Source organism: Astatotilapia calliptera, chromosome 16 (assembly GCF_964374335.1).
Source record: "Astatotilapia calliptera chromosome 16, fAstCal68.1, whole genome shotgun sequence".
NCBI lineage: Eukaryota > Metazoa > Chordata > Actinopteri > Cichliformes > Cichlidae > Astatotilapia > Astatotilapia calliptera.
The window spans coordinates 3,527,727-3,554,727 of NC_137437.1; the positions used below are offsets into that span (position 1 = coordinate 3,527,727).

General features: G+C 40.4%; 1 protein-coding gene across 1 annotated transcript; it reads left to right on the top strand.

The window, feature by feature from the left end:
* Positions 1–887: 887 nt before the first annotated feature.
* On the top strand, positions 888–25,496 carry ubxn4 (UBX domain protein 4). The gene is made up of 13 exons (XM_026144664.2): positions 888–1,095; positions 2,071–2,173; positions 3,160–3,188; positions 5,585–5,703; positions 6,552–6,699; positions 7,039–7,117; positions 7,895–7,949; positions 11,865–12,029; positions 14,466–14,593; positions 20,457–20,559; positions 22,152–22,283; positions 23,706–23,923; positions 24,720–25,496. Exons 1-13 carry the CDS (start codon positions 1,011–1,013, stop codon positions 24,856–24,858), a joined length of 1,503 nt encoding a protein of 500 aa, XP_026000449.1. The 5' UTR covers positions 888–1,010; the 3' UTR covers positions 24,859–25,496.
* The last annotated feature ends 1,505 nt before the right edge of the window (positions 25,497–27,001 follow it).

Here is a 27,001-nt window from a genome sequence, read left to right on the forward strand (position 1 = left end):
TAAAAATACACTTTAGGACTAGGGATAAAGGGATCAATAACAATTTAAAATTTACAGTTTGATGATTTAAAGTCTCACACACAAGCCGTCGAAAGGGGAGGGGGGCTTCCAAATAGAGCGCATTTCATTTATAATGTTGTAAATCCAAGCCTCACAGGGAGAAAATCTCAAATCTCAGAAATGCACCCTAGACAAAGTGAATCTGTGAACTAAGATGTAGGTGTGTTAGATCATGTTGGGTTGAGGGATGGGTGTTCATACTGGAGTGCAAAATTAAAACCAATGGAAGATGGACAAGAAAAGTTCAAAGCCATCAGGTCCTCAGTTTAGAAAAAAGAGAAAAGAAGAGGAAGAGAAACGAGCAAAAGATACAGGGAGGGAGTGTTCGCCCAGGGCGCCAAACAGGCTAGGACCGCCACTGAGAAGAACAGTACCAAAAAAGATGTGTCATAGTTTATGGATGATCCCTACATAAAATGCTGTTAGTATTTATGTCTCTTTTAATCATGTTACTCACGAAGCCGTGCTAAGTTTGCCCGTCACTATGGCAGTGGGTGGGCCTGGACTCCGCAGTGGATCTGCCCATTATCCCATTTCTTATTAAATAAACACTCTTTTCTACAGTCATGGGCGCTTCATTACTCCCCATAATTCTTTAGAATGTAACTGTGTTGATTTGACACATGGATGCAATGAACAAGAGGAGAGGTGATTAGAGATCTGTAAAGTTTAGGGCCAGGGAAGAACAGAAGGAGACTCTTTTCGAGAATAATTAATTAGCATAGAGTTGAACCGATTGTAATTAACTAGTGAACCTGAAGGAGGCAGTAATGCAACACTTAGGATGCTGATTGTCGTTAAACTGGAGAGAAGAAGAGAAGCTGACGCTGCAGCCAGCTGATGTGCGCTGTGAGCGGAAGTAGAAAGTGACAGGCTGACTGGGCTTTAGGTTTGGTAAGCCTAGCTGCTCATCCGTGTCTCCAAAGCAGAAACACAGAACTCAGCTTGCAATGATGCTTTGGTTTCAGGGTTCAATTCCCGATGCCATTAAATCGGCTAAACAACGGAGTTTGGTCTTTGTCGTTGTCATCACAGGTAACAGTGGAAAACATGCGAAAACTCTACATGGTGCTAGCCAGTTAGCGTTGGAAGCCATTGTAGCCATTAGCTAATTAGCATAGTCAGTGTGGTATGAAAGAAGTCGTCATATGTATTTGATGAATACCCATCGACAGCAAGAATACAGAAGTCTAGTAACGTATCTATGGTGTACACGGTGTGTCGGTGTAACGTCCTGTGCAACAGCACCTGCTGTCCTCACAGCTGAACCGGGCTGACGTAACGCTAGCGTTAGTTGTTTGCATTCCGCAGGCCAGTCCGAGGATTTCATAAATGACGGACCGTCCGTCCACTTCCAGAACAGTAGCCGAGTACACTCGTGTGGCCAGCCGCGGCGCCTTCGTCGTTACATCACAGTATGACAGGGCGCTCTGGAGCAAAAGGAGCTCCACATAGTCAGCATGGTTCACGATATGCCGCATATATCTCTGTGTTTTGTAATTAATCAGAAAGCGAAATGTAAAAAGAAACACATTTATGGAAAGGCCTACGATCATATGTATAATAAATAACGAATTATAAAGAACTAGACCCATGGCATGGTCTCCTTTAAACAGCTCTCTACAATAAGTCTCAGCATCACACTGGACCAGGTATAAACAGCCTGTGTTAGTAGTATACAACAGTTTATTGATTTTAATGTGACTTTTGATCTGAACAGATGTTGTCAAGCACAAAGCTGACACAAAGTGAAAAGCAGCTTCTGTTTTCTGTGGGGTAAAAAAAGGTTTTGTGTCTCCGTCCTGGCACAGTTGTGTTTCTGTAATACATCAGTGCATCACAGAAACACTGAGAACAGAAGAGAGAAAAGTGGATCCCAGAATACGCAGAGGGACGTTACTGTAAGAGTTGGAAAAGATGAGACTTGCACTCTTCTGCAGTTCCATCTGTGAAGCTGGACCCATAGTTTTGACCACATGTCTCATCAGTTTTCTGTCACTCTGTCCTTAGGAGAAGATGAACAGTCAGCACAGCTGATGTCCAGCTGGGAGGATGACAGGGTCTCAGAGGCAGCCCAGAAATGTTGCGTGGCCATCAAAGTGGAGGCCAAGAGGTAAAGAGTCATTTTAGTTGAAAGTAAACTGCTAAATGATGAACCAGGATTTAAAGTTACCTGTGTGGAATTAACTGTACATAAAATCAACAATAGATTGAGGTGTACTAGCAAAACTTGCTGTGGCGACTTTAAAATCATATGACAGGGTGCTTCATGGATGTTTGTAGATATGATCTGTTACACATCATTTTGTTTCAGCTTCTCAATATTGAATCAGTTGAACATGACCTAAGTCTGTGTGTACCCTGTCTCCTACTCACCGTGTCGGCCAATCTGAATGAAACTCTGCATAAACATTGTCATAGGTACGGCGATTATGAATATTGATTGACATCGCATGTCACAGCATGATTTATTGACATAAAAAAGTTATTGTATTTGGCGATTAGACCCCGATGATCCATCATAGCAGGATGAATCACAGCAGTGATGGGATTTGAGACAGGACGCCCTGGAGTCTAGACTCTGGTGGCGATGAAGATGAAGACTGAGGCTTGGATGGAGCTATGACTGAGGTGTCTGAGGTGGAGATGGGGAGGAGGTTGGTTGCATGGACGAGAGTCTTTTTAAACCAGAGGCTAATTGGCTCAAAGAAGGTGGACAGGAAGATGATTGGACTAGAGTAATGATGCAAGTATTGAGCTTGACAGTGTGAGAAAGTAGAAGAACAGAAAACCAGACCTTATTAAACTTATGCATAAACTTATTGTTTTTAAAAAGATGTGTTATAAAGTCTTCTGTTACCTGTTCGTAGCTTAACAGTCACCAAAAATTGTATGTGCTGTGGAATTTTGTGTGAGTCACCACTAAATGTCGAATGAAGAATTTAGAAAAGTATTGATCATTGTGGGTTTTTGCCTTTTGATGTAGATCTCGATCACTCTGTCAGTCTAACAAGCATTTGATGTAATACCTCTAAACAGATGTTAATGTACATGGAGTTAAACCATGAAATGTTTCAATTTTTTCTTCTTTCCCCACAGTGACACGTGTGCACAGTTCTCCCAGATTTGTATCCTTCTGTTGTGCGAGGTTTGAACTTATTAACTAAACTTATTACTGACTTGTCTTTGGGAACTGGGTGTCTTGCCGGAGCCTCACAGTAAGAAAGTTCTGACTTGATCTGATTTTAGAGCTTTCTGTGAGCACGTTTTGCTTGTGTGGCTTTTCTCCAGGCTGCTGTGGCTTATCCTCACAGTTCAACAAAGGAGTTTTTAGAATTGTTGCTCAAGACAACTTAAAAACTTTACACAGAAGTCTGCCTTCATAGAAGCAAAATCCAAGGAAATGAAGGCAGGCTTGAGATGCTTGCAAAGTACTGTAAATTGAGACAACAGATGCTGATGTTAGCCCATATTTCTTAGCTTGAAACTGAGGTCACAGTACATGTTGCCTCTGTTTAGATATTTTTCTTAACTTTTAACTCTTAGCATTGTTATATTTATACTATTATTTCTAAGTTCTCGTCTCTTTTTAATTTCTCAGCCTCTGCTGATGATAATGTTGGGCACCTAGTAAACTCTTTTAATGAACATTGCCTTGCCATTATGATCAGGTTGCTCCTTACAAATATATAAAGTAATTGCTTTAATTTTACCTAATAGGCTGAAGGCTTTGGCTGGTGTTTCTGTCTCAGCACTTGACTGATTTCCCCCCTGTTTATCTGGAAGGACGTTCTCCTTTAGGGCAGCTTCTCCTCCTACACTGCTTGTTTGACCTGCGGTGTCTCTCAGGGTTCCATCCTGGGTCTGTTGTTATTCTCCTTTTACATGCTTGCTTTAGCCGGTATCATTCAATCTTTCTCTGGTGTTTTGTTTTTTACCATTTTTAAGCCAATGACATTCGATTGTAAGTAGAGCAGGGCGATATGATCAAAAATATTTATCACGATATACATTTGAAAATTTGCGATAACGATATAACTGACGATATAACTGACGATATAATTGACACTAGACAAAATACTTTACAACTCCACAACTTTATTAGTGCAAAAAACCCCATTAATGTATTTTCACTTAAACAAGCAGCTGTTTTTTAAGTGCATTAAAGTTATATAAAAATGTAACAGTGCAAAGGCAAATTACTTGCTGACAGTTTAACCAAAAGGCATTTCCAGTGGAAACTGGCCGACATATCCTCAGCATAACCATGTATAATATCCACAAAACTTAAAAAGAGCTTATACACACACAAGATGTTGAAGCACATTACGTATCACTCCGCGAGGCTCCTGCCTACGATAGCTGTAATGCTCCGACAATCCATCAAGCGGTGCGGGTTCGTAGCTTAGCAAAGTCGTACTGAAACATTTGAGAGATTTTCGAGTGCCGTGTACATAAACTCGTTTCGAGGTCAGTAAACACAACCAGAGTTCATACATAAGGCACACGGGATTATAAGAGGCACTGTCGACTTTCAGAAAAATCAAAGGATTGATTTTAAGTGTGCCGTATTTTCCAAGCAACACGGTAATAACGACGGCCCGCTAGCATGCGCTACCAAAAATAGTGCTTTGTTGTGTATCTGAGGGACGAAAGCTAAACCACTTCCACACCACTGAAGCTGCAGCATTTTTACAAACCAGTTCTGGTTCATCCGTTTCATTTAACGATCTGCTTTCGCTCTTCTCATTCTGCGTCGCCGCCATGTGCGTATGTAAATATAGGCACTGCGCATGCGCGTTTTACCCATATTTTATCGCGATATTTCATTTTCCTATCGTTGCCCAAAATTACACCGGTATTACCGTGAACGGTATGATATGGCCCAGCCCTAATTGTAAGTGTCTTTTAAGCCTCACCAGCTGGATTGGCTGTCCACCCTAGTTGACTGTTAATCCCGCATTAGTGACCGGCTCACCGATAATTCCCTCATTTTAAACTCCAACAAGACTGAAGCCGTGATTATAACTCCTCCTCAGATACACTCAAGAATCAGTCAGACAATTGAAGTGTTAATGACGTGTGTGATATGAACTGAGATGGTAAGGTTTAAAGCCTTCAAAGAAAATAATGAGAGTAATGATGAGAACCTGCTACCAAGATCCATCTGCTTGTAACTAATGACTGGAATAAGTAACGTCGGGCTTGAATGAATGAGCACATTTTTTTTGCAGTTCTTAATGTCAGTTATCGTATTGTCATTTTTAGAAGGAAATGCAGTAAAGATTGTGCACATTCATGCTACCCTCACAAAGTCTCGTAGGTCAGCAGGCGTACTCAAATGTTTGGTGTTGTTTTGGTGTATTGTGTTTATTGGCAACCCTTTCTGCTCTGTATGCCTGTGGACTAGAATCCACTAGAAACCCTTTTAATGTAAATGATGTGTGCTATTTAAAGACTCAGTCAGTTCACATCACTCATGTGAGTTGCTTGAAACTTGGGCCTTAACAAAACCACCCTTAAGATCCAGTGGTGTGCGTACCATCGAGCTTCTTCATTGGAGAGAACGGGATTCCTTTGGAGGTCATCGCTGGAAGTGTGTCTGCTGAAGAACTGATAAAGAGAATCAACAGAGTTGATCAGGTACTGATGCAATGTGTGAATTATGTACAGTTACTTTTACAGCTACGGGCAACCCTACTGTTAATTATTTTTTTGAAATAACTGTTCCTGGAGTCGTGATTCTATTTTGCAGCTCAGCAATGTGATGTTTGTGTGTGTCTGTGTGCACATGACAAATTCTTTTAAATGAAGATGGCAGCAGAAATCAACCATACTTTGTCAGTACTTGGTATCCCGTTGGTAGAGAGATTGTGCCAGAGACCCTTTAAAGACTCACACTCTGGCCTTTGTAATGAGGTGACAGGTCATTTTTGTTTGCACAGTCATGCTGCACACTGTATCAGTGCAACATTATATTGATGTTAGTTAAAAGTTGCTGCTTTTGCAATGGAATTGAGGTTCTTTTATCTGCTCATGACGTTAAAGTTCCATATGTTGTGAGGTTGAGCACGTATGATTTTATAGCCCTTCCAGTAGTGAGTTTCATAATATACAGTGCTCATCAAATGTATTAGACCACCACCCAATGTTACACATGAATTATACTTCTGTGTCAGATCTACGTCGTAATTTACACCACAAGGAGAGCCCCACCAAACGCAGCAGCCTTGTACATAACCTGGTGTGTACCTCCTGAGAAATGTAACTACACGTAGCGTTGACAGATAGCACAATGACTTGGAAGGTTGTGCTGTAAGGATACCAGTTACTATGTAAGCTGGGACATGAATTTCCTGAAGAATGCCACAGCTGCTCTAAATTATCAGTATTGGTAATAACCAAATACATGTAATGTTTCTTGGTTAACACGAGATATTTAATTCAAATTATTTTTTTGTGTTATGATTTTTCTCCCTGCTTTCTGGTAGATGCACACTCAGGAGAGTGGAAGTGGGACAGTGTCATCAGAGGCAGATGATCCTGTAGCGACCAGCTCAGCCACAGAACCTGCCTCAGCTTCAGCAGTGCCTCTATCATCTACAGAAACCACAGAGCCTGTAGCAGAAGCAGCAGGAGGTGATTGAACCTGCGCCACATACTTAAAAAAAAAACAAAAAAAAAACATGTCAGAAAAAAAAGTCCACCCTAGATTTGGGGATCATGTGTGATCGCTGTTCAGATAGCAATACCTGCTGTTAATGAAGCTATACAGCAAACAATCGTTGTTAACTGAAGATCTGAAACGGTCACTTGTTCAGACCACTAGCTGTGGAGATTTTGATCCATTTCCATTTTTTGATGGATCAGGAATTTAACGAGGTTGTGTGGATGTAGGGAAAAGATTATGCTCAGACTGTGTTCATGCTGACAAGGTCTTAACTCTGTGCTTCTCTTCTGCGTCCCTGTTCTACATAGTGTCTCCCTCAAGTCCAGAGAATGCATCTTTAGATCATCCGACTCAGGGTGAAGAAAACTTGGATGCTAAGGTGGAACGGTGGGTACACAAATGCATGTCAGGCTGAGTGTGATCTAAACAGAGGATGTTCTTTGTGTTAAATTGCAAAAAATGGCAACTTTTACAGCAGAATAACAATCAAGTCTAATGTTTCACTGCAGTATTAATAAAAATGTGAGAGTAGCTTTGTGAAGCTGTGCTTTGATCTTTGTGTTTGTAAGCTTAACGTCTGAGACGCTGCTTTTTTGACCCCTCAGCTATAGAAGGCTGATATTGCCAAAACCCTACTGGGCGGGTGGGCAACGTGGACAGTTTGAAAATACGATAACTCGAGAACAAGGCAACATGTGATTTTTTTTTTATTTTATTTTATTTTTTTATTTTTTATTAAATTGATAGCAAAGGTGGAGCTACTAAAAAATCTCTGATGAGTTTGCCTTCCAGTGACCTTAACCTCAAAGTCAGGTCGACTTTTCTGTAAATGTTCACATTTTCATCATAGATGGGTCTATTGGGAGGCCCAGGGGTAGCACTGGTGGCTGCCAGTATTCTCCAGGGTTCTAAGACACAAGCTTAGAACCCTGGAGAAATATTGGCAGCGTATTAAGGTGTGGCGTGATGGATGTCAACCAAACCTTCTGTGCCATAGCTCGATTAAAACATTACACGTAACCAGCAAAGAACAACAAAGACTCAGACTGCCAAGTTTAATCATAATTAATTTTGGCATTTCGGGACTGGGTTACGATTGACATGAGACTGCAAAGATAAAATACCAGCTCGATGTTTGATTGGATCATTTTCTTACTTTGTCAGATTGACCAAGAAGCTGGAGGAGAGACGAGAGCAAAGAAAGAAAGGAGAAGAAGAGGTAAGACATTTTGAACACTGAAAACTGTTTAACCAGAAAGAGCACAGTGTTTGTAGGCCCTGGTTTTTTGCAATGATGCTTACATAAAGTGAAAAGTGTAATATCAGAGAAACATAACAAATCCGATGCCTGGCCATAGCATAGCCCATTTATCTTTGTTTACGCTAAGGGAACAGTCAGACCACACTTGAAGGATTTTCACCATGTGATCCACTGGGGCATCTACAACAGCAATGTGTTGTTTCAACAGATATGAGTTAATTACCTTTGAGCTGAGGTCACATGAGGGCAAAGTGGGCTCTTCTGTGAAGGTGGCGTGGTGTTTTGATGCGCTCTGTTTATTCGTAAACTCTGCTTTGCATTCAACCAGAACTTCTTACACCAGAGATAAGCTGATGAACATAAGGGCTGCAACCCATTAAGACTTATTTCTATCATTCATCACCTCAACTGCCAACATTTGGACCGTTCTTATTCACAACGTGAGACACCGTAGGAGAGGAAAGCCAGACAGTGTGCTCGTGTGTCTCTTTCCTCTCCAGTGTGTCCTCACCAGTGTTGGTCAAGTTACTTGAAAAAAGTAATCAGTAACTAATTACTGATTACTTCCCCCAAAAAGTAATCCCATTACTTTACTGATTACTTATTTTCAAAAGTAATTAATTACTTAGTTACTTTTTTAAAACACGATTTACAACCTGAATAGGTGATAAAGTGATAGATCTTTCAGCCCAATTCTACTTTTTCTACATAATCCATCATACAAAATGTAATCAAATGGAAAAGTCCCTTTTTAAAACTTGTTTTATTAGTTTTAATCTTTTAACTTTATGCATCAAGCAAAAATTTAATTACATGCAACATTCTCTGACTGGAAGAAATTTGTTTAATATTTAAACCTATTTTCTGCACATTCCAGCACATAAAATAAAATATTTTTTTTGTGTGTTTACACTCACTAGATGCAAGTAAAACACAGCAGAAAATAAATAAAATCAAAGACTAGCGGTCCTTTTGCTCTATTTTCACCTGTAAAGCAGGAGTAGGGAAGGCGGAGGTTTACCCTGGTGCAGGTGTGCCGCAGCGGGCAGTGGAAGAATCCGCGAGTTTCTCTGTGAATTTCCCATTACGTCGTAGCGCACTCGGTGCTTGCTTGGAAGTTTAGGGTTTTTTTCGCTGTAAAAAGAAGTTTTCTTCCCACGCGCAATGGACGCTAATGTTTTTGCCACGTTTTATGTAATCAAACTCAAAGTAAGATCAGTACTTCCACACTTTAAACGCTGCACGCTCATACTCTCTCCCGCACTCGATATATGATCCATTGTTGATCTGCACACAGCTGTTGTCACGAACCTCGCACTCACTTACGTCACTGTCATGAGACAGTCTCGCCAAAAAATCACGGTTTTAGTAGCGCAGTAACGCAGCGTTCCTACGGGAAAGTAACGGTAATCTTATTACCGTTTTTGCAATAGTAATCCCTTACTTTACTCGTTACTTGAAAAAAGTAATCGGATTACAGTAACGTGTTACTGCCCATCTCTGGTCCTCACAATAAAACAGATGAACTCCAGCGATTGAGAGGGAAAAACAGAGACCCCTCTTCATCGGCTGTTTTGTGGAAATGTAGCTGTGCGGATCAATATTGGGCTCTGCGATGCAGCTGGCAGGATTCCACTTCTTCAGAGCAGATTGGCACACGGAGATCTGCAGCAAGACAAAAGCTGGAGGAATCTGTGTTTATATAGGCAGTGGTTGGTTTAACCATGTGACTGTTATTTAATAACATCGCTATCCTTACCTAGAAACTTGTTTCATCCACTGCAAACCTTTTTCCCCGTTTTGAGTATACTTCAATTATTTTGCTCAGCGTGATTATTCTTCCAAAGGCCAGCGTACAGGAGGCCCAGTGTGTGGAGTGAACAAACCCAGAATCCTCAGGTATTGTTCTTGGTGATTTTAACAAAGCAAACCTCAGACAGGAACTCCCCAAATACAGACAAGTTATTAAATGTCTGACCAGAGAAGACAACATTTTGTTACGTCATAGTAAACAATGCCTACAGCTGTATACCATCATGCACCAGGGTGAGTTATAATGATAAGTCCTGGTTCCCAGCTAAGGAGGCCAAAGCAAGAAAAGAGGAAGTGTTTCAGAGTTGAGACAGCGACTGTTTCAAGTCATCAAAGTAAAGGTTTAGCAAGGCAGTATGAGAGGCTAAACAGACAGAAGAAAATACAGTGGCCGTCAGCTTATGACTCTCCTTCTGTCTGGAAAGGGCTCGAGAAGTTAACCAATTACAAGCCTAATGCCACCCAGTCCACCAACAGATCACCAACAACCTGAACAGCTTTTTCTGTCACTGACAAACAGTGAAAGAGTGACCTGCCCACCCCCCGACTCCAATACAGGAAATGGATTACTTATTACTAGGGGCAAGAATCTGGCGATGTGATATATATCACAGTACAGGGGAGACGATACGATATATTGTGATACTAAAAACCAGACTATATTTGTGATATTTTAAGACTGAATTTAATTGTAGGAACTAACAGTAAACAGTCCAAACTGTTAAATGCTTAACATCTCAACCAAAATAAAGGGCTACATTTCACTAGAGGAAACAAAAACACTTGCTCTTTAAGTTCAAAAGAAATGGAGAAATTAACATCTTTATCAAAGTCATTTCAAATAAATAAAAAAAGGCAGTCACTGTAGTGTTACGTTCCCCTAAAAGGGTCCAGGCGATGAGAGAAAGTAACAAAAAAAGGAGACAGAGAAGCAAAATGGTTAAATTAAAGAGTTTTATTAAAGGTTCTATTAATAACTCAACTAACAGAGACTGACAAGCCGCTATCACCATTTAAAGAAACAAAACAAAACTGAAGCGTCGGTCAGTAAACTGAAAAGTAAGTCAGAAAAGGGTTAGTAACTAAGCCAAGCCACCAAGCAGGACCAAACAACCAGCTGCAACCACTCACATGGCACTCTGGCACCGGAGCTCACCTTTCTCTTGGCTGAAATACTTTTACTTGCTGATGGAAGGCAGCTGTACAAAAGAAAAAGGTGGCACCTAAGGCAGGAGAGCTGGTAGGACCACACAGGCAACTTCAGGAGGAGGCCCCGATAGGGCCGTAACAGTAGCAACACAAACACAACTACTTTCATCAAATATCAACTCTTTTGAATAACATGAAAAAATATGTGAACAAGGTAACATTGAGGTCTTTCTTATTAAGTACTTTGATTTTAAAATACTAACCCAAAAAATGCTCTCAGCAACATCAAAACAAAGCACTTTTATGTTACTTTAAGATACACGAATATAAATCAAAAATGAAACTGCCTGAAAAATTAACCAAGTAAATACTGACAAACAATATGTGCTATTACAATAAAGTACAGCCCTGCAATGTCCATCAGTAGAACACTTTTTGTGCAACCTGAAAAAGGAAATTTACTCGTCTTCCAATGTAAATAAGTGCCTATGAGATGGATGAGACCAAAATATCAAACTCAAACCTGACATTTTACATGTTCTAACTGATGCTCACGAGCGTTTGGTACCACAGTGTGTTCAAACACTGCAGACAGAGGGGGCTGTAAGTGACCCGGAAAAGTTTGAACACCTGTAGGAATTAGTAACACAAGCTTTCAAAGCTCGATCAACCCCCATTGGTGCAGAACAGCTTTAAACTGTGTTTAATCCTTGTTTTTATAGACAGCGGCACTTTTCATATCATGGGTATTGTCAGTAGTGCTTTGTTTTCATTTGGTGACTAATTTGTTTTGTAGTGTTCCTCTTAAACATGTTGTTACAGCTCTGACCTGTTAGTAGTGTGTTGGATGATGTCTTTTTAGAATATGAGCCACTCCACGCTTAACCTACCTGTGTTTTGTCTCTGATTCAGAATGAAATCAGAAAGGAAATGGAGAGACGGAAAGTGGGGAAAGACATGCAGGACTTCAAGAGGAAACAAGAAGAGGAGAAAACCAAGCGACTCTTAGAGGAAAGGAATAGAGAGAAGGCAGAGGAGAAGGCTGCCAGGGAACGGGTCAAACAGCAAATTGCTATGGTAACCTTATCTGCTCTGTTTGGAAGGAATACCAAAAACAATCATGTCCCCCTCAGAGAAATCTGTCCTTTGTGTTTTACATCATCAGACCTTTAGATAGTTGTTAAGTTAACTTATGCTCTATTTAGCATGTGTTGAGCTACTGTTGCTAAATCAGTTTTACCCCGGTTCTTTTATTCGTCGAGGCATCCAGAGACTGCACCGGAACTCAGTAGTTATTTCACAAAACCTTTATTCATCTTTATTCATCTTCATTTAAGCATGCATCTTCTAGAAGGGAAGCCTTGCCAGGCCGGTGCCCCCCTGCAAAATCTTCCCCCCTTTGTCTGTGAAACACAGTTTTGTAGGGGCGACCCTATCATAAAACCCCCACGGTGGGCTGTCTGTGTGTCTATGTGCACAAGCACATGAATGCCTACATGTGCGCGTTCCCGCATGTCTATGTGAGTGCTTGTGAGTGAGTGTGCGTGTGGATGTGTGTGCGTGACAGTTAAAACACTGTGGGTGTAGGTGACTCCCTAGAGGTCATAAAACCCATCTCCCTTCCAGACCACAGTTATCCAGTTACAAATGTTGAGACCCCCACCCAAACATTCTCTGGGGAATTTCCACTCAGCATTAACTCCTCTCTGTTTTACTTTCACAGTTCAACTGGGGAGGGTCTCCTATACTATACTCCTAAGTTCATGACACAGTCAGGCCTTTATTACATTGAGGGCAGTGTCAGTGTCTCTACAATAATTCTAGATTCTATGTTTACACATTTCTAAACTCTAAATCAGCTAAACATTTCTACACTACTTGCAGTATATATCTGTTTATCCCATTGTGGTCCCAGCTGTAATGGAGCGAGAGGTCAGTACACACTTGTACAGGCTGGAAGTCTGTGGAAGGGCTAACACAGAAAGTCCTGAAACACCCCTGCTGTGTCAGCTCTGTGACAGGAAAGAAAATGGATGGATGTGTTTTCATTTTGTTTTGGGTGAAACTTGAAAGAAAGGCATCAGAGCTCAAATGTGACATATTTAAAGTTTTTATACAGTATTTTCAACATGTTGACTACACACAAAGCACACTTGTAGGAATCCTAGTCTCTTCAGTTATAACAGTTTGTGTCACTGCTGAAAAAAATGTATCAGTAAGTTGAGCGTGAAGACTTCGGTGGATGTAAGGCACATTTTAATGGATCGTTTACATGACCCCATTGTTCACCCCTACAGAATTTTTTTCAAATTCATTCAAAACTTTTTCAGCTGTCTTGTTTACAGACAGAATGACACAAGCGTAGATGCAACCAAAAACATAACCTGGTAGAGGTGATTAAGTGTAGTCATGTGTTAGATTACTGGATTACAGACATCTTAACAGATTTTCTAACGTCTGTTTGAATTCCCATGCTAAGGACAGTTGTAGAGTTTACTGTGAAAGACCAAAGGTTTTGACAGTAAATTTTATTTCAGTTGTTGTAAACATCTTATAATCTGATATTTGAAATTTGCCCCACTCACATCCTGGGTGTAAAGGCGTCTGGGAAAGGATCTAAAAACTGGATTATAGATGGCAGACAGTTGGTGTCGTAAGCCCCGCCCTCTGTTCAAAGATGGTCGTTCACAGTGGACATAGATGGCTTCTTTCACTCCTCTTTCCATCTTCTCTGTCCAAAATGTGAACACTGGCATCCTCGAAAGAGTGACCTTTGTCCTTTAGATGCAGATGGACCGCCAGGTCCATGACCCTCTTGGGACGCTCCCATAGGGCTTAAAATCTGGGACTCTCCACCAGTTGCTCTTAGAACCAAAGAAGCTTCTCGAATGTGAGGTGAATCGTCTTCAAGGAAACTTAAAGAAATTCCAGACGCTTTTCTTTCCAAGCTTCTTAGACTACGATGACCTGGATCACTGAGGACATTCACAGACATTCTGTTTTGCGTTCTTCACTTTCTACCCCTCAGCTGTAAAAACCTGGTGGGGTGTTGTTGTCACCCTGAGTGAGCAATGTAGACACCCAAGTTTTTTAGATGCAGTAAGTTGAGAATGATGCGATCTAGGAACTTCAAATGAATACAATAGGTACATCTACTAAAAATCTTGGACGAGTTTGAATTTTGACCTCAACGTCAGAGTAAGTTTTCCAAAGATCTTGTGAATTTGATAACTTGAGAACAAGGTTACATAGGATTTTGAAATTAATACCATAGGTGTGTGTACTAGGGGCTGAGGGGTAGGACTGGTGACTGCCTGTATTTTTGTACTATTGGTTTTATTTAATTGGTGGCTGTAACAGAGTGATTTCCCAGTTTGGAGAGAAAATAGCATTTTTATTTTATCCTGTTTTTTATTTATTGCAAAAAGTAATTGTTACTACAGTATTGCATTACTTTGGAATGTGTTGTGCCCAACTCTGGCTGTATCTGCTTCCTGTCTTTGTGTTTTGCAGGACCGAGCTGACAGAGCAGCGCGCTACACCAAAACACGAGAGGACGAAAAGGCTGCTAAGCTGGCGCTGCTGCAGGCCAGGCAGGCAGAAGAGGAGGCCAGGAAGGAGGCATTAGTTAGGGAGAGGAGGTGAGTGGACCATTTAAATTTAAGAAGTAATGTACAGCAATCACATGCATTATTGAGTCAACTGATAGGTGAAGCGAACAATCTCTTCACATTTAGAGTCCGACTGATTTTTAAGACTGATGTAGATATTTGGTCAGTTAAAATTTGATATGTGAGCCAATATTTTTCCTTTCAAACTAATAAAACCTAAATATCTCCTCAACATTTGTTGTGTAGTTACATATGAGTCCTTAATAAGATGACAATGGTATTTAAAAATACGTTTCTTTTATTGTCACAAGTTACTTGACTGACTGTGGTTGGATCAGCTGCTTTTTGCGATTGTGGCGTTCAAAACCAACATGGAAGTTGCAAAGTGCCCTCTGGTTGACAAACTATACAGTATAATATGGTTGAAGGGTGTTTATCCAGTCCTTTTTTTACTTTAATTTTCTCATACCAATATATTTTCAAATAGCCAATATTGGCCTTGAGCTCTAATCACAATCTGAATGAGCATCCACAAAACCCACACAGAACCCAAAAGATCCACTGCCAGTTTGAGAATTGCAGGTTAAGTAAGGGCACTGAGAGGAGATCCAGCATTATATGGTAAATTGACTTCTTATATAGCACTTTTTCTGCTCTACCTGAGCACTCAAATCGCCTTGTTCACCCATTCAAATAAGCACTTTTTTTCTATACTTTTCTGTGTAAGTGTTCTCTAACAGTCACACACATTCATAGTGGTTTATACTCTAATGGATGCATCAGAGAGCAACTTGGGATTAGGCATGCAGACTGGAGTACCAGCCTTCTGATTGGTGGATGACCTGCTCATCTTCCTGAGCGACAGCCACCCCACATTTACATTTGATTTCCTGTTTGTTTCAAACTGGACTTATGACAAAAGGGACCCGAGGCGGCATCATCATCGATTTTGGTAAGTTTAATGTGTAATTTGTTATCTGTTCAGTAATGAGTCTCAGCTAGCTAGCGCACAGTCAGCTATCAGAGGAAAGCCAGGGTAGATAATGCATGCACAAAAATGAAGTTCCTTACCCCAACTAAGGAAATCACTCTGTTGTGCTTAAATGTTAATTAAATGTCAGTGCTGTTGTTTAGCTATTAGCTTTGCTGGTCATACTGTAGTCGACTGAAGGATGTGAAGATCTGCAGCAGGTGTTGAAACTGTTGACATGAGAAACTGAGAAGTTATTAAGCTTGCCCCAGTCAGTAACCATTACTGTGCGTTTATTGTAAGTGATAGCAAGCGGAACTTGCTATTAAATGTAATTATGAATTTGCTACTAATGACAGGGAAAACACAGCATTAACCAAAGATAAATTACTGAGAAATCTGAACACTTTCCCACAGTATTTTGGGCTGAATTCACACACTGTTGGTGATATTAATTGAAATATGGATTAAATACTGAAAACACAGCTGATAACCATAAAATAAACAGGGTTTAACTAAAGCTGTCTATGTGTGGCTGAGCTGTTACAGCTCAGTTTGTAATTCACATTAAAACTAGTTAGAGCCTGGTAAACTCAATCTGTGACTACTGGCGTTACATCAAGGCCTTATCACATCTAAAACTATATACAAAATTAAACTTTAACAAAGCAAATTGACCTCTCCTTTCATTTCATAGAGCACTATCATAAAGCTCCTCATCCGTTTGCATTGATCATTTACATTACTTACCGCAGTGAGGCTATTTTCACCACAAGCTGCGCTTGTTTCGCACTTATAGGAGATTGATGCTGTCTCCGTTTTACAGGTGTTTCTGTCTCCCATTTATAATAACTTGAGATAGGCAAGCTGAGAAGCCAGCAGCTATTTTCTCATGGTTTACACATTGTGGATACATTTTTGGCCTTTGACAGTAAACTGATCAGAGACTTTTGCTGGTCTGAGATCATTTCTGTGGAAAGCTGTGTTCTGTGGAAGCACAGCAAGCATTACCGTGTAACCAAGTTCAGTAATTTGTCATTGTATTAGATCAGAGTATAAGAGATTGTGTCCTGGGGATCTCCTCCTAATTCTGGACCAGGGCATCACTGAGCTCCTGGACAGGGCATCACTGAGCTCCTGGACAGTCAGGTGCAACCTGGCAGTGTCAGCAAAGCATCATTTCCCAGAGCTCTTCAATTAGATTTAAATCAAGCGAGCTTGGTGGCCACTCAATGGCATCAATTCCTTAATTCTTCAGGAACTGCCTGTATACTCTCACCACACGAGGCACCAGGAGGAACCCAGGACCCACTGTAGCAGTGCAGGGGTCTGACGATGGGTCTAAGAATTTAATTCTGTTACCTAATGGCAGTCAGGGTGCCATTGTGTAGGCTGCATGATTTAGGATGTTAGTGAGGCACTTTGAACTCTTCTTAGCAGAGTTCGAACCACATATGAGGAGGTAGAGAAATCATTTCAGAGAGCCAAGTGAGCTGGAGTATTGTTCAGCTGTGTGTCTGAGGTAAAACTGTATTTATTTTATTATTTTTATATCATTGCATATTCAGTACAATTGCGCAATTTGAGCCATGAGTGCAATTGTTGCCAAATGCAGTGATCTGATTGTCGGATCCGTTTATTCGGATCCCAAAATATTTTTACCCTTGAAATATTCACATGAATTTCACACATCCGGTGTGAAAGGGTCTTTACTCTGCTCAAAAAAAGTTAATCGGTACAGTGCTTAATCAGTCTTTTAAAAGGACAAAATTTTGAGAAATTTTTCAGCACCACATTTTAATATTTTTATTACAAAAATGTAGATACATACTGAACACATCAAATATATGAAGCAAGATATATGGAATTATGTATTAAAGAAGAAATTGATTTTAAAAAAAAAGTCTGATATTTTAGATTCCTGAAAGTAACCACCCTTTACTTTCCAAAAGTTGATTCTGTTCATCTGGACGTTTTCAGTGGGAGAAACGTTTCGTCACTCATCCAAGTGACTTCTTCAGTCTCAGATGACTGCAGGTTTCCAACTTTATAAACAGAACATTACCACAATGACTGAAACTAGCACCACTTAATGAACAACGGGCTGTGAGGTCAGTTCCTTCATCATAAATATGCAAATTGTCATGACCATTGATTAACAACTACTGATCACAGACCACTGATCAATGGCCATGAGTACCATTCACAGAGAGTTGGGGAATGGCTGCAATCACAGCATTGTAAGATGGTTAAAGATGTACCCTTAGGCCCCCTAATTGATTCAGAGAGGGTATTTCCCTTTTCACGTAAATGGCTCCTTGACTCCCCGCACAAACCAGTATTCTCTCCTGTCCAGGATGTGTACTTCCTCATCGTTGAAAGAGTGTCCACTGGCCTGAGCTGAGACTGAAGAAGTGACTTGGATGAGTGACCAAACGTTTCTCCCCCTGAAAACACTACGTCCCGAAGAACAGAATCAACCTTTTGTGACCAAGCTGTGTAAGGGCTATTTGACAAAAAAGAAGAGTGATGGAGTGCTGTGCCATACAGCCTGGCCTCCACAGTGACGTAAACCCAATCGAGATGGTTTTTTGATGAGGCGGACTGCACAGTGTAGGCAAGAAGGCCAACAAGTGCTTAGCATCGAGCAGGGATAGCTCTGTAGGTAGAGTGGTCGCCCCATGATTGGAAGGTCGTGGGTTCTAATGCACTGAATACAAGGCTACCCTGAGGCATCCTTGTGCAAGGTTTTGTCTCTACACATTGCTCCCCCTGGCGCTGGACTGGTAGCTGCCCACTGCTTTGCTGAGTGAATGGGTTAATGTAGAGGAGGGGTTTGAAATTAAAAATCTCTGGGAACTCCTTCAAGACTGTTGGAAAACCATTTCAGGTAACTACTTCATAAAGCTCATTGAGAGAATGCCAAGAGTGTGCAAAGCAGAGGGTGGCTGTTTGAAGAGTCTAAAATATAAAACGTTTTGAGGTATTTCTTACTTTTTTTGTTTACTACTGTGTCCATTCATAGTTTTAATGTCTTCAGTGAGAATCTACAATGTAAATAGTCACGAAAATAAAGAAAAATGGATAAATGAGAAAGTATGTCCAAACTTCTGACTGGTAGTGCATGTTGTCAACTTCTAGGGCAGCAGATTAATATAATTGTGTTAATACCTCTGTATGTTTTGCTCTGTTTTTTTTTGTTTTTTTTTTAATGTTGACAATGCTTGACTGGCCTGATCTTTGCTCAAAATAGGTAAAATAGTCTGCATTAGTAAAAATCTAAGAGCTGAGAAAATCAGGACCTGTTTCAGGACAGGGATGGACTTTATTTCAGCTTTGAGGGACAAACTGAACAGTTAACTATTTGTGATCATTGTTTTCTCTTTGTGATTTCAGGAGCTGCCCTCCGATTCAGAGCCCAGCAGCACACAGAGACGACATGGGCAAATCATTCTACGTGTCTAGTTCTTATACTGAACACACTTGTTTTTATATTGTAAATAAATCTAATTACCAAATACATCAAATGTATGTAATGTATGTATATATTAAAATTAAGTGATACCTTAAATATAAGTCATGACAAAAGCACGTTATGAGCTGTCAGTAGAAACTGTAGTTTCACCAACAAAATAAAAGAGAAAAAATTCAATAGGGATTAAATATGTTAATATCATCATTATATATCCACACGTACTCTGCTTCTCCTACTTTTGTATTTTAGGAGTATAAACTGTGATTTGGTGTTTAACAAAAAAAAGTCCACTGTTACAAGCCGAAAAGTTGCTAATCTAAATGGGCTTGTGTCTGATACAAGTATGTTTTGAGAAAAATTAAAGCTGCAGAATAGCTGACACATAAATGTTAAAATAATGATGAAAGCTCTTTTCTTATAGCCTTCTGTAGGAAATTAGTTGAAAAGGAAATTTTCCACTAATAAGTGTGATGGCTGAAACCCAGTGGTGTTTCCCACTTGAGTTGTCATTCTTTTAATATTTTATCTAATTCTTTTCTGTTGATGCCGCTTTCTCCTGTAAAATGCACCGTGAAACAGCACAAATGTCATGCAGTAGTGTGCAGTGAAACAAAATCTAAAATATCCACTGATTCTTTAGATGACTTGGTTTGGAAATCTTTGACTTGGCTAAGTTTGGCCACAATGAAAGCGAGGATGATCACCCTCTTCATGTAAAACAGAGTTTGGTGCTCATGACATTTGTATCCTGTTGGGACTAAATGATGTGAATTTGAAACTGTAAACATTACCTGATTGTGTTAGGAATAATTGCTGCTTTTTAATCACTGTGAGGGAGGGAGAGTGTACTTTATGTGTCTGAAAATGTGAGGAGTAGTTAGATAACAACTCACGCATTTCAGTTTGTGTAAATGTGAAGGTCTCGCCTCGTCACACCACCGCCACCGCTGAAAGCCTTCTATAAGTGATGTCACCAATGGATGGATGTTGCACGTATTACACAACAAAAGTGAATGAGACACGAGGCAATTACAGAAGATTTAAAAAAAATGTTAAGACTGAATCCAAAAAACTAATGTGAAAGTGGAGAAATTATGTGTTTTTGTTTTTAGTGCAACTATAAATTAGTATGAAAATGTATCAAGTTGAGTTTACTTTAGGTAACCACGTGGAGTTTCCACAGCTTGCATTATTTCAATAGATAAACTACTATTATAGCAATTTGCTAACTTGAATTGTTAAAAGTCAATATAATGCATATCGAAAACATGACTAATTCATACGTGTACAATACAAAGTTCCCAGGCTGTGGCCCTAAAAAGTGGTTTCCCATTCAGCAGGACTAACCTTTGCTTGACTGTAGCTTCTAGCAGTTCTGTGAACAGTCTGATGTGCATGTGTATATGCATATGCTGCTCAAATTTTATCCTCTCCTCGCTCTTCTTCAGTACCATAGCAAGGATCCAGTTCCGCCTCCCAGACGGCTCCTCCTTCACCAACCAGTTCCCCTCACAGAGTAGACTGCAGGAGGCTCGAAACTTCGCTGCTCAGGTCTGTCTTGATTCTTGAATTTCACATCCTCTCTGCTCTTGTTGAGCAGTCCAGATATCCTAATATATAAATATTAGGATCAGGTTATCTTTGTCACAATCGGCTCAAAGGATATGACAACTGGGAGACCACACACAGGCTTTTAAAGGCTGTAAGATATATTAATGAAATAAAGTAAAGAAACTCAAACACAGTTTAAATGTTACAAAGGCCATAACAGAACATAACCAAGGGATAATGAGCCACAGACGGGGAGAGACAGAGGTTCAGTCAAAGTGGCTTTATAATGCACCATGACTGGATTTCTCTGGTGTGCTGCATCTGTAATTGGGTCAGCTCCTGAGACTTAAAACATGCGGTTGAACTACTAAAAGCAGAAGACAAATCAATAGGTCTGGCAGGACACCTCTCTCTTTCCAAGTGTTTAAGGAGGAAGTTAAGATATGTAGCATCTTCCACTCCTCTGTGGGGCTTGTAAGCAAACCGTAGAGGATCCAACATAAAGTCTCTTGCCTGGATGACTGTGGGACAATTACAGCATCCTCCCAGACACTAAGGAGATGTTGTCATTTTAAGGACTGATTAAAGATGTTGTGAAACACTGGACTCGGCTCCTTCGCACACTGTTTAAGGAGCTGTCCACTTATATTGTCTGGTCCACGGCACGTTTTACCTGAATGTGAAGAAATTTCTCACAACTGTTATAAAAGCAGTTTAGAGCATTGACAAATTCTGTGTGAATTAATACCCTCTAAAATATCCTGAGCACTGGTCTTTGCATCCTGGATTCCTACAGTGTTTTTTTTTTTCTTTTGCAATACCAAGCCAAGTCCAGGTTATTGCAGACATTTTATTTTCGAAGAGGAAAAAAAAAGTCTTTGTTCACAGCCAGCTGGATTTCTCCTCCTCAAATTTCTGCGGATCGATGAAAGGCTTGTCGGCTTGTTTAGCCTTTAGGATTTCTCCTTTCAGCTCTTTGGTAGCTGTCTGCAGCTCTGATGCCTCATTCTTTAAATTGTGGACAAAACTGCCCAGATTGCTTGAAGACATCCCATTCAGTGCATTGGAAACAGCCCCACAGGCAGAGCACTGCTTCCTCATTCCAGTTCTTAATGTACATGATTTGGACTTTTTCCCTCCTGACAACAGTTTTATAGCTAGGCAGATGTACACAGTTATGATGTGTCAATCCCAGAGGTGGGAATCTGAGGGATTTAAGAAAGACATGCTGATAAAGGTTAATGTTTTTGGGTGTTTTTTAAGACATACATGATTATAATCATCCAAAATAAAAATTCGGGGCACCAGGGATAGTGTTTGCACAGTGTTAACAACTAGAGACAGAGGCAGGCCTTCTGGTGAATGTACACTGTGGTACTAAATGTATCGCTTTCAGCTGTAGTGTGTAATGTATGTGTGGTTGCGCTGCATTTTTGCTAATTCAAGCATCAGGATGATTTTCTGCTTGCTGATTTTTGTAGCCTGTGTGTTAAACAAAGCTCTTCATTATTCAGAGTATGTTAAAGCATGTCACCCAGCACTGTATCACTTCATGCTAAGTCACTGTAAAATGTTTGTCCTGGTGTCCTCAGGAAGTTGGCAACCGCTATGGAAACTTTTCCCTCGCAACCATGTTCCCTCGGCGCGAGTTCACCAGTGAAGACCTAAACAAGACTCTGCTAGAACTGGACCTGGCTCCAAGTGCTTCTGTTGTTCTTTTGCCAGTGAGTAGTCTACTTTTTAGTAGTTAGTTACTAAGTTACTCAGAGAGTTTCATATTCAGCCTTGGCCTTAACAGGTTTCCTTGGCAACAATTGAAGTTTCACCTCAGCGGGTTTAGCAGAACGTGGAAATCCCTGCTAAACCTAAAAAAAAAAGTTTCTTTCTACAAACCTTGACTAAATTAAAAACTGCAGATTTCTTTTATGGTTGGCAAACATTTACGATACTCAAATGTCTTAAGTCACTTGTCATTGCTTTTCTGAAGGAATGTACTGTATTACCTTGTAACTTTTTACCCCTCAGCCATAAAAGGCTTGTATTGTCATCCTGGACGGACACAAACTTGGACGTCCAAGTTTGTGAATGTGATAACTAAGAACAAAGTGATTTAGTAGTTTCGAATTGATACTATAGGTGAAAAATCTCAGATAAGTTTAAATCTCAGGCCAAGGTTAGAGCTCAAATTTTCTGCAAGTCTTGTAAATGTTTATAACTTGAGAACAATGGGACCATTGGCAGTATTTTTAAAGTGGTCTTGAACAGTAGTTCTCCAGGCTTAAGAAATTACTTTCAAGTCAAGTCATCTTTATTTATATAGCACATTTAAAAGACATCAAGTGTCGGCCAAAGTGCTGAACAGAGGGATAATATAATAAAATAATTAAAATAGAAAGAAAACATTTTAAAAAAATAATTGTAAGACATGTAAGAGTATATAGCATACAGTATAATGTACATGCAAATATGCACATACATATACAAAACTGTACACATTCACACACAAGCACACATATGTGAACATAACGTATATACACATACAACACCATCCAATAAGATAAGAGACCAAATAGACAGAATCAAAAAGATATCAAAGTCCCGTTTTTTCAGGGTTTGCTGTGGTGGTATTTTTATGTTAAGTATTCTATTATACTATACAGTACAGTGAGTGGATCTGGGCAGGTAAGCTGACCCTGAACCACTCTCGCCTCAAGGCACTTTATGTTGCAAGGTAGACCCTAAATAATACGCACAGAGAAAAAGCAAACAATCATGACCCCCTATGAGCAAGCACTTTGGCATCAGTGGGAAGGAAAAACTCGCTTCTAACAGAAAATAACCTCCAGCAGAACCAGGCTCAGGGAGGGGCGGGGCCATCTGCTGTGACGGTTGGGATGAGAGAAGAAAGACAGGATAAAGACATGCTGGTGAAGAGAAACGCAGATTAACATGTAGAGGGAGCCATGAAATTCTCTGAAATTTTCTTTGACTTATGCACAAACTCAGTTTAACATAGAAAAGTGTGGACACACACACACACACACACACACACACACACACACACACACACACACGTGTGCATGTTTGAAAAGGTGAATCCTTTTTAAATGCACCTCCTGTGACAGTGTATGAACTCTTCTTCTCAGCAATCAGGCAGGCCTGCAAACACAGTGGTCCAGTCCTCTGGTGGTGGCATTTGGGCAGTTCTGGGTACACTCCTCTACCCTCTGCTGGCTGTATGGAGATTTCTCAGTTCCTTTGTGTTTGCAACACCACCCCCCTCTGCAGCATCTGTCCAGCCCAGGGGTCCCGCTCAACAGTCCAGCTCTTACAACAGCTCATCAGCCTCAAACAAGGCAAAGAGGTGAGGGCCATTTTGCAGTCTCCACACATGTAGAAGCACACATCATTAATGCGCATATAATGCGACTTTAATGAGGTTCTTCTTAGGGCTAACATTGAATCCCTGATTTTCTGTATTTTTTTCTTGCAGAAATTCACATTAAAGGCCTTGACACCTGTGTGTAACATTTGTGCAGATATTTCCTATTTTTAAAAATATTTTTTGTACTTAATTGTTCTTAACGCAGTCTTTCATATCCAGCGCTTAGTGTCATTAGACATATTTGCAGCATTTCTTTTTTTGACCCAAGCTTTTTTCCACAGTATTTCTGATCTGACCAATCAGACCACTGTATTTGACAACAAGTGTGCAGGTAGCACAAAACATGCGCTGCTACTGAATATACAAATAGTTTTAAGTCAGACACACAGTTACATGCTGCTCTGGGTCACTCAGCTTCGTGAAATTACTTCTCTGCCTCCTCAGATGTGCACTGAAATATATACAAAAGCTTCCATGATGTTCCTGCTGAAGCCTCCTGTTGGGAATCGGATGACCCAGAATCTCAGTTTTTTCTTTTCTTGTCTAAAAACATCAAGACCAACTCATTATCGCTTGATGTCGACTTCCTTTTTCTTTCTTCATTTTCAAGTTTGGATCGGGAAAATTCTAAATGTTGTTGTTTTTTCACAACGTGTGATGGCCTTAATATAATGACATTTTTAGACATCAGATGTATTGTTTCTTTTTCTTGATTTGGAGAGTTTATGTTCTGAATGTGGTAACTGGCTTACTGTCCTGTTATTTTCCATTTCAGGGGAAATCTCTCCAAACACACGTTGGAGAACCGTCCCAAGGAATTCAAGAAAGATGGTAAAGTCTGTAGGCTCAGGACTCAGGAGGACAGTGAGGATGACAACAACACTTGGAATGGAAACTCCACCCAGCAGATGTAGTACATTCAGTAACAGCAGCTTCTCCTTCCTCTCACTCTGTTGCTGTGAATTAGTTCAGTCTGACCAGTTCCAGATTTCTGCTGCACGTAGACCTGATCTCTTTTTCGTTTTCTCTTACTGTGTTCCAGCCCTATGCTCTGCACCATGGGTAGCTCGGTTATAATAATCCACAGAGCCTCCTTTGGGCTTAATCTCAGTGCTTTGTGTTAATTTTGACATGATTCTGACACTTAATTAGGCTCCGATTTTAGCAGGTTGAAACCCCTGCGACCATAAAAGACTACACCAGCACCACCTCTTTCAGTTACAGCTCCTATGTGATTACTGTTAAGTACATGAGGCGGTTAAACCAAACTGACTTTGTGGAGAAAATGACAGAAAAGAGTTGACCTACAGGTCTTGTAATCTGAGTCCAGCTTTATGTTTTGGAGTCACTGCGTTTTGAAAAGCGCGCACTGGTATGTCTGCTGCTGCAGTCAGAGTTCTACCAAGTGAGACGCAGCACACCTTCACAGGACTGTTGGGATTAGTTGGCAGTGGGTGACTGTTGTAGTTCTTCTAATTCAACATTAAAAATCAAAGCAGCTTGGTTTTGTTTTGGGTTTTTTTTTTTTTTAAATAAAATCACTTAAACTGTGTCTGACTGCTTTAGTGATGTCATCTGAATTCAGACAAACTGGTTCAACAGACTCACTGTACTGTGGTTGCTTTTAAAACTGGAAGCGACCTGGTGACCAGAGACCACAGAATGAATATTTGCCTGTACGTAGTTTAGCATTTGTCGGCAATTTACCCAATTTAAGTGGATAAATTTTGGGACCCTTGCAAACTTAACTTTGCAGGAGCTGCAGTCTTTGAAGCTGACTTCTTGTGCCCCTCTTTGTTTAAAATTCAGTCATTTTCAAGTTGCACTCTTCCATTCACATTAAAATATGAAGAAGGGCATGAGAGAGTTAAAAAGTCAGCTTAATATGTATATAAAAACATATCAGAGAGGGGAAACAAATTGGCCCAGCCACTGCTACAGATATGCGGACGACACCTGGGTCAAAATCAAAACTCAAGAAGTATCCTTCACTGCAAACATGTGGATAAAAACAAAGTGGATAAAAGCTGTGGATAAAAACAAAGTTCACCAGGGAAGACATAAAGAATAACTGTTTGCCAATCCTGGACTGTGCCGTGCACATTGAAGGGAATGGAAACCTCAACATTAAAGTTTACTAGAAGCCCACACATACGGACTAGTACCTCCTCTTTTACTCCCACCACCCTCTGGAACACAAACGTGGAGTAATCCGGACCCTACAACACCAGGCAAAAATATTCCCTCTAAGCCTGAAGGGGAAAAGAGGTAACGCACACCTGTAAAGAAAGCTCTTAAAACGTGGTTATCTTAACTGGGCTTTTATCAAGTCAGCAAAGATGCACAGAAAAGAAGATCAGACACCAACTAAGGATAAGAAGAACAATTGGAACAAAATTGTCATCCCCTATGTAGCAGGTTTATCAGAGAAACTCAGGAGTTTTCTCCAAGCACGACATCCCAGCTTACTTCAGACCCATCCACAAACTCAGACAAAAACTGGTTCATCCCAAAGACAAAACTCCTAAACACAAACTTAACAACGTAGTGTATGATGTACAGTGCAGCAAGGAATGCCCAGACCCAGGGCTGGACTGGGACAAAAAATCAGCCTGGGCATTTTGACTAGAGACTGGTCCACCAGGTATTATAGGAAAAACCATAAAGCCTTTGAATGAAAACAAATGTCGTTGTGACAGTGATGTACACTGTCTTGTACACTGTCTCTAATATTAGGGGACTTTAATCATGTCTCGCTGGACTCCACACTGCCCACCTTCACCCAGTATGTGACCTGCCCCACCGTAGGCAATAAAACATTGTACTTAATGTATGCCAATGAAAAAGTGGCATACAGTTCATCACCTCCCCCTGCCCAGGGAAGATCCGATCGTAACCGAGTGCGTCTTGTCCCTGTGTGCAGCCCTTACTGTGCAGGGAGCCACTAATCACCCACGCAGTGCAGAGATGGTCCGCGGAGGGCATATAAATAAATAATAAAAGCAAGTAAATGACAGTATGCTCTTTCTGAAACAAACAAAAGGAGACCTTAACTTT

Excerpts from the sequence above, each read along its gene's own strand:
- ubxn4 (XM_026144664.2), top strand. The coding sequence starts at position 1,011 with ATGATGCTTTGGTTTCAGGGTTCAATTCCCGATGCCATTAAATCGGCT. Across the intron at positions 1,096-2,070 it reads CTTTGTCGTTGTCATCACAG|GAGAAGATGAACAGTCAGCA; the intron begins GTAACAGTGGAA and ends CTCTGTCCTTAG. Across the intron at positions 23,924-24,719 it reads GCCTCAAACAAGGCAAAGAG|GGGAAATCTCTCCAAACACA; the intron begins GTGAGGGCCATT and ends TTTCCATTTCAG.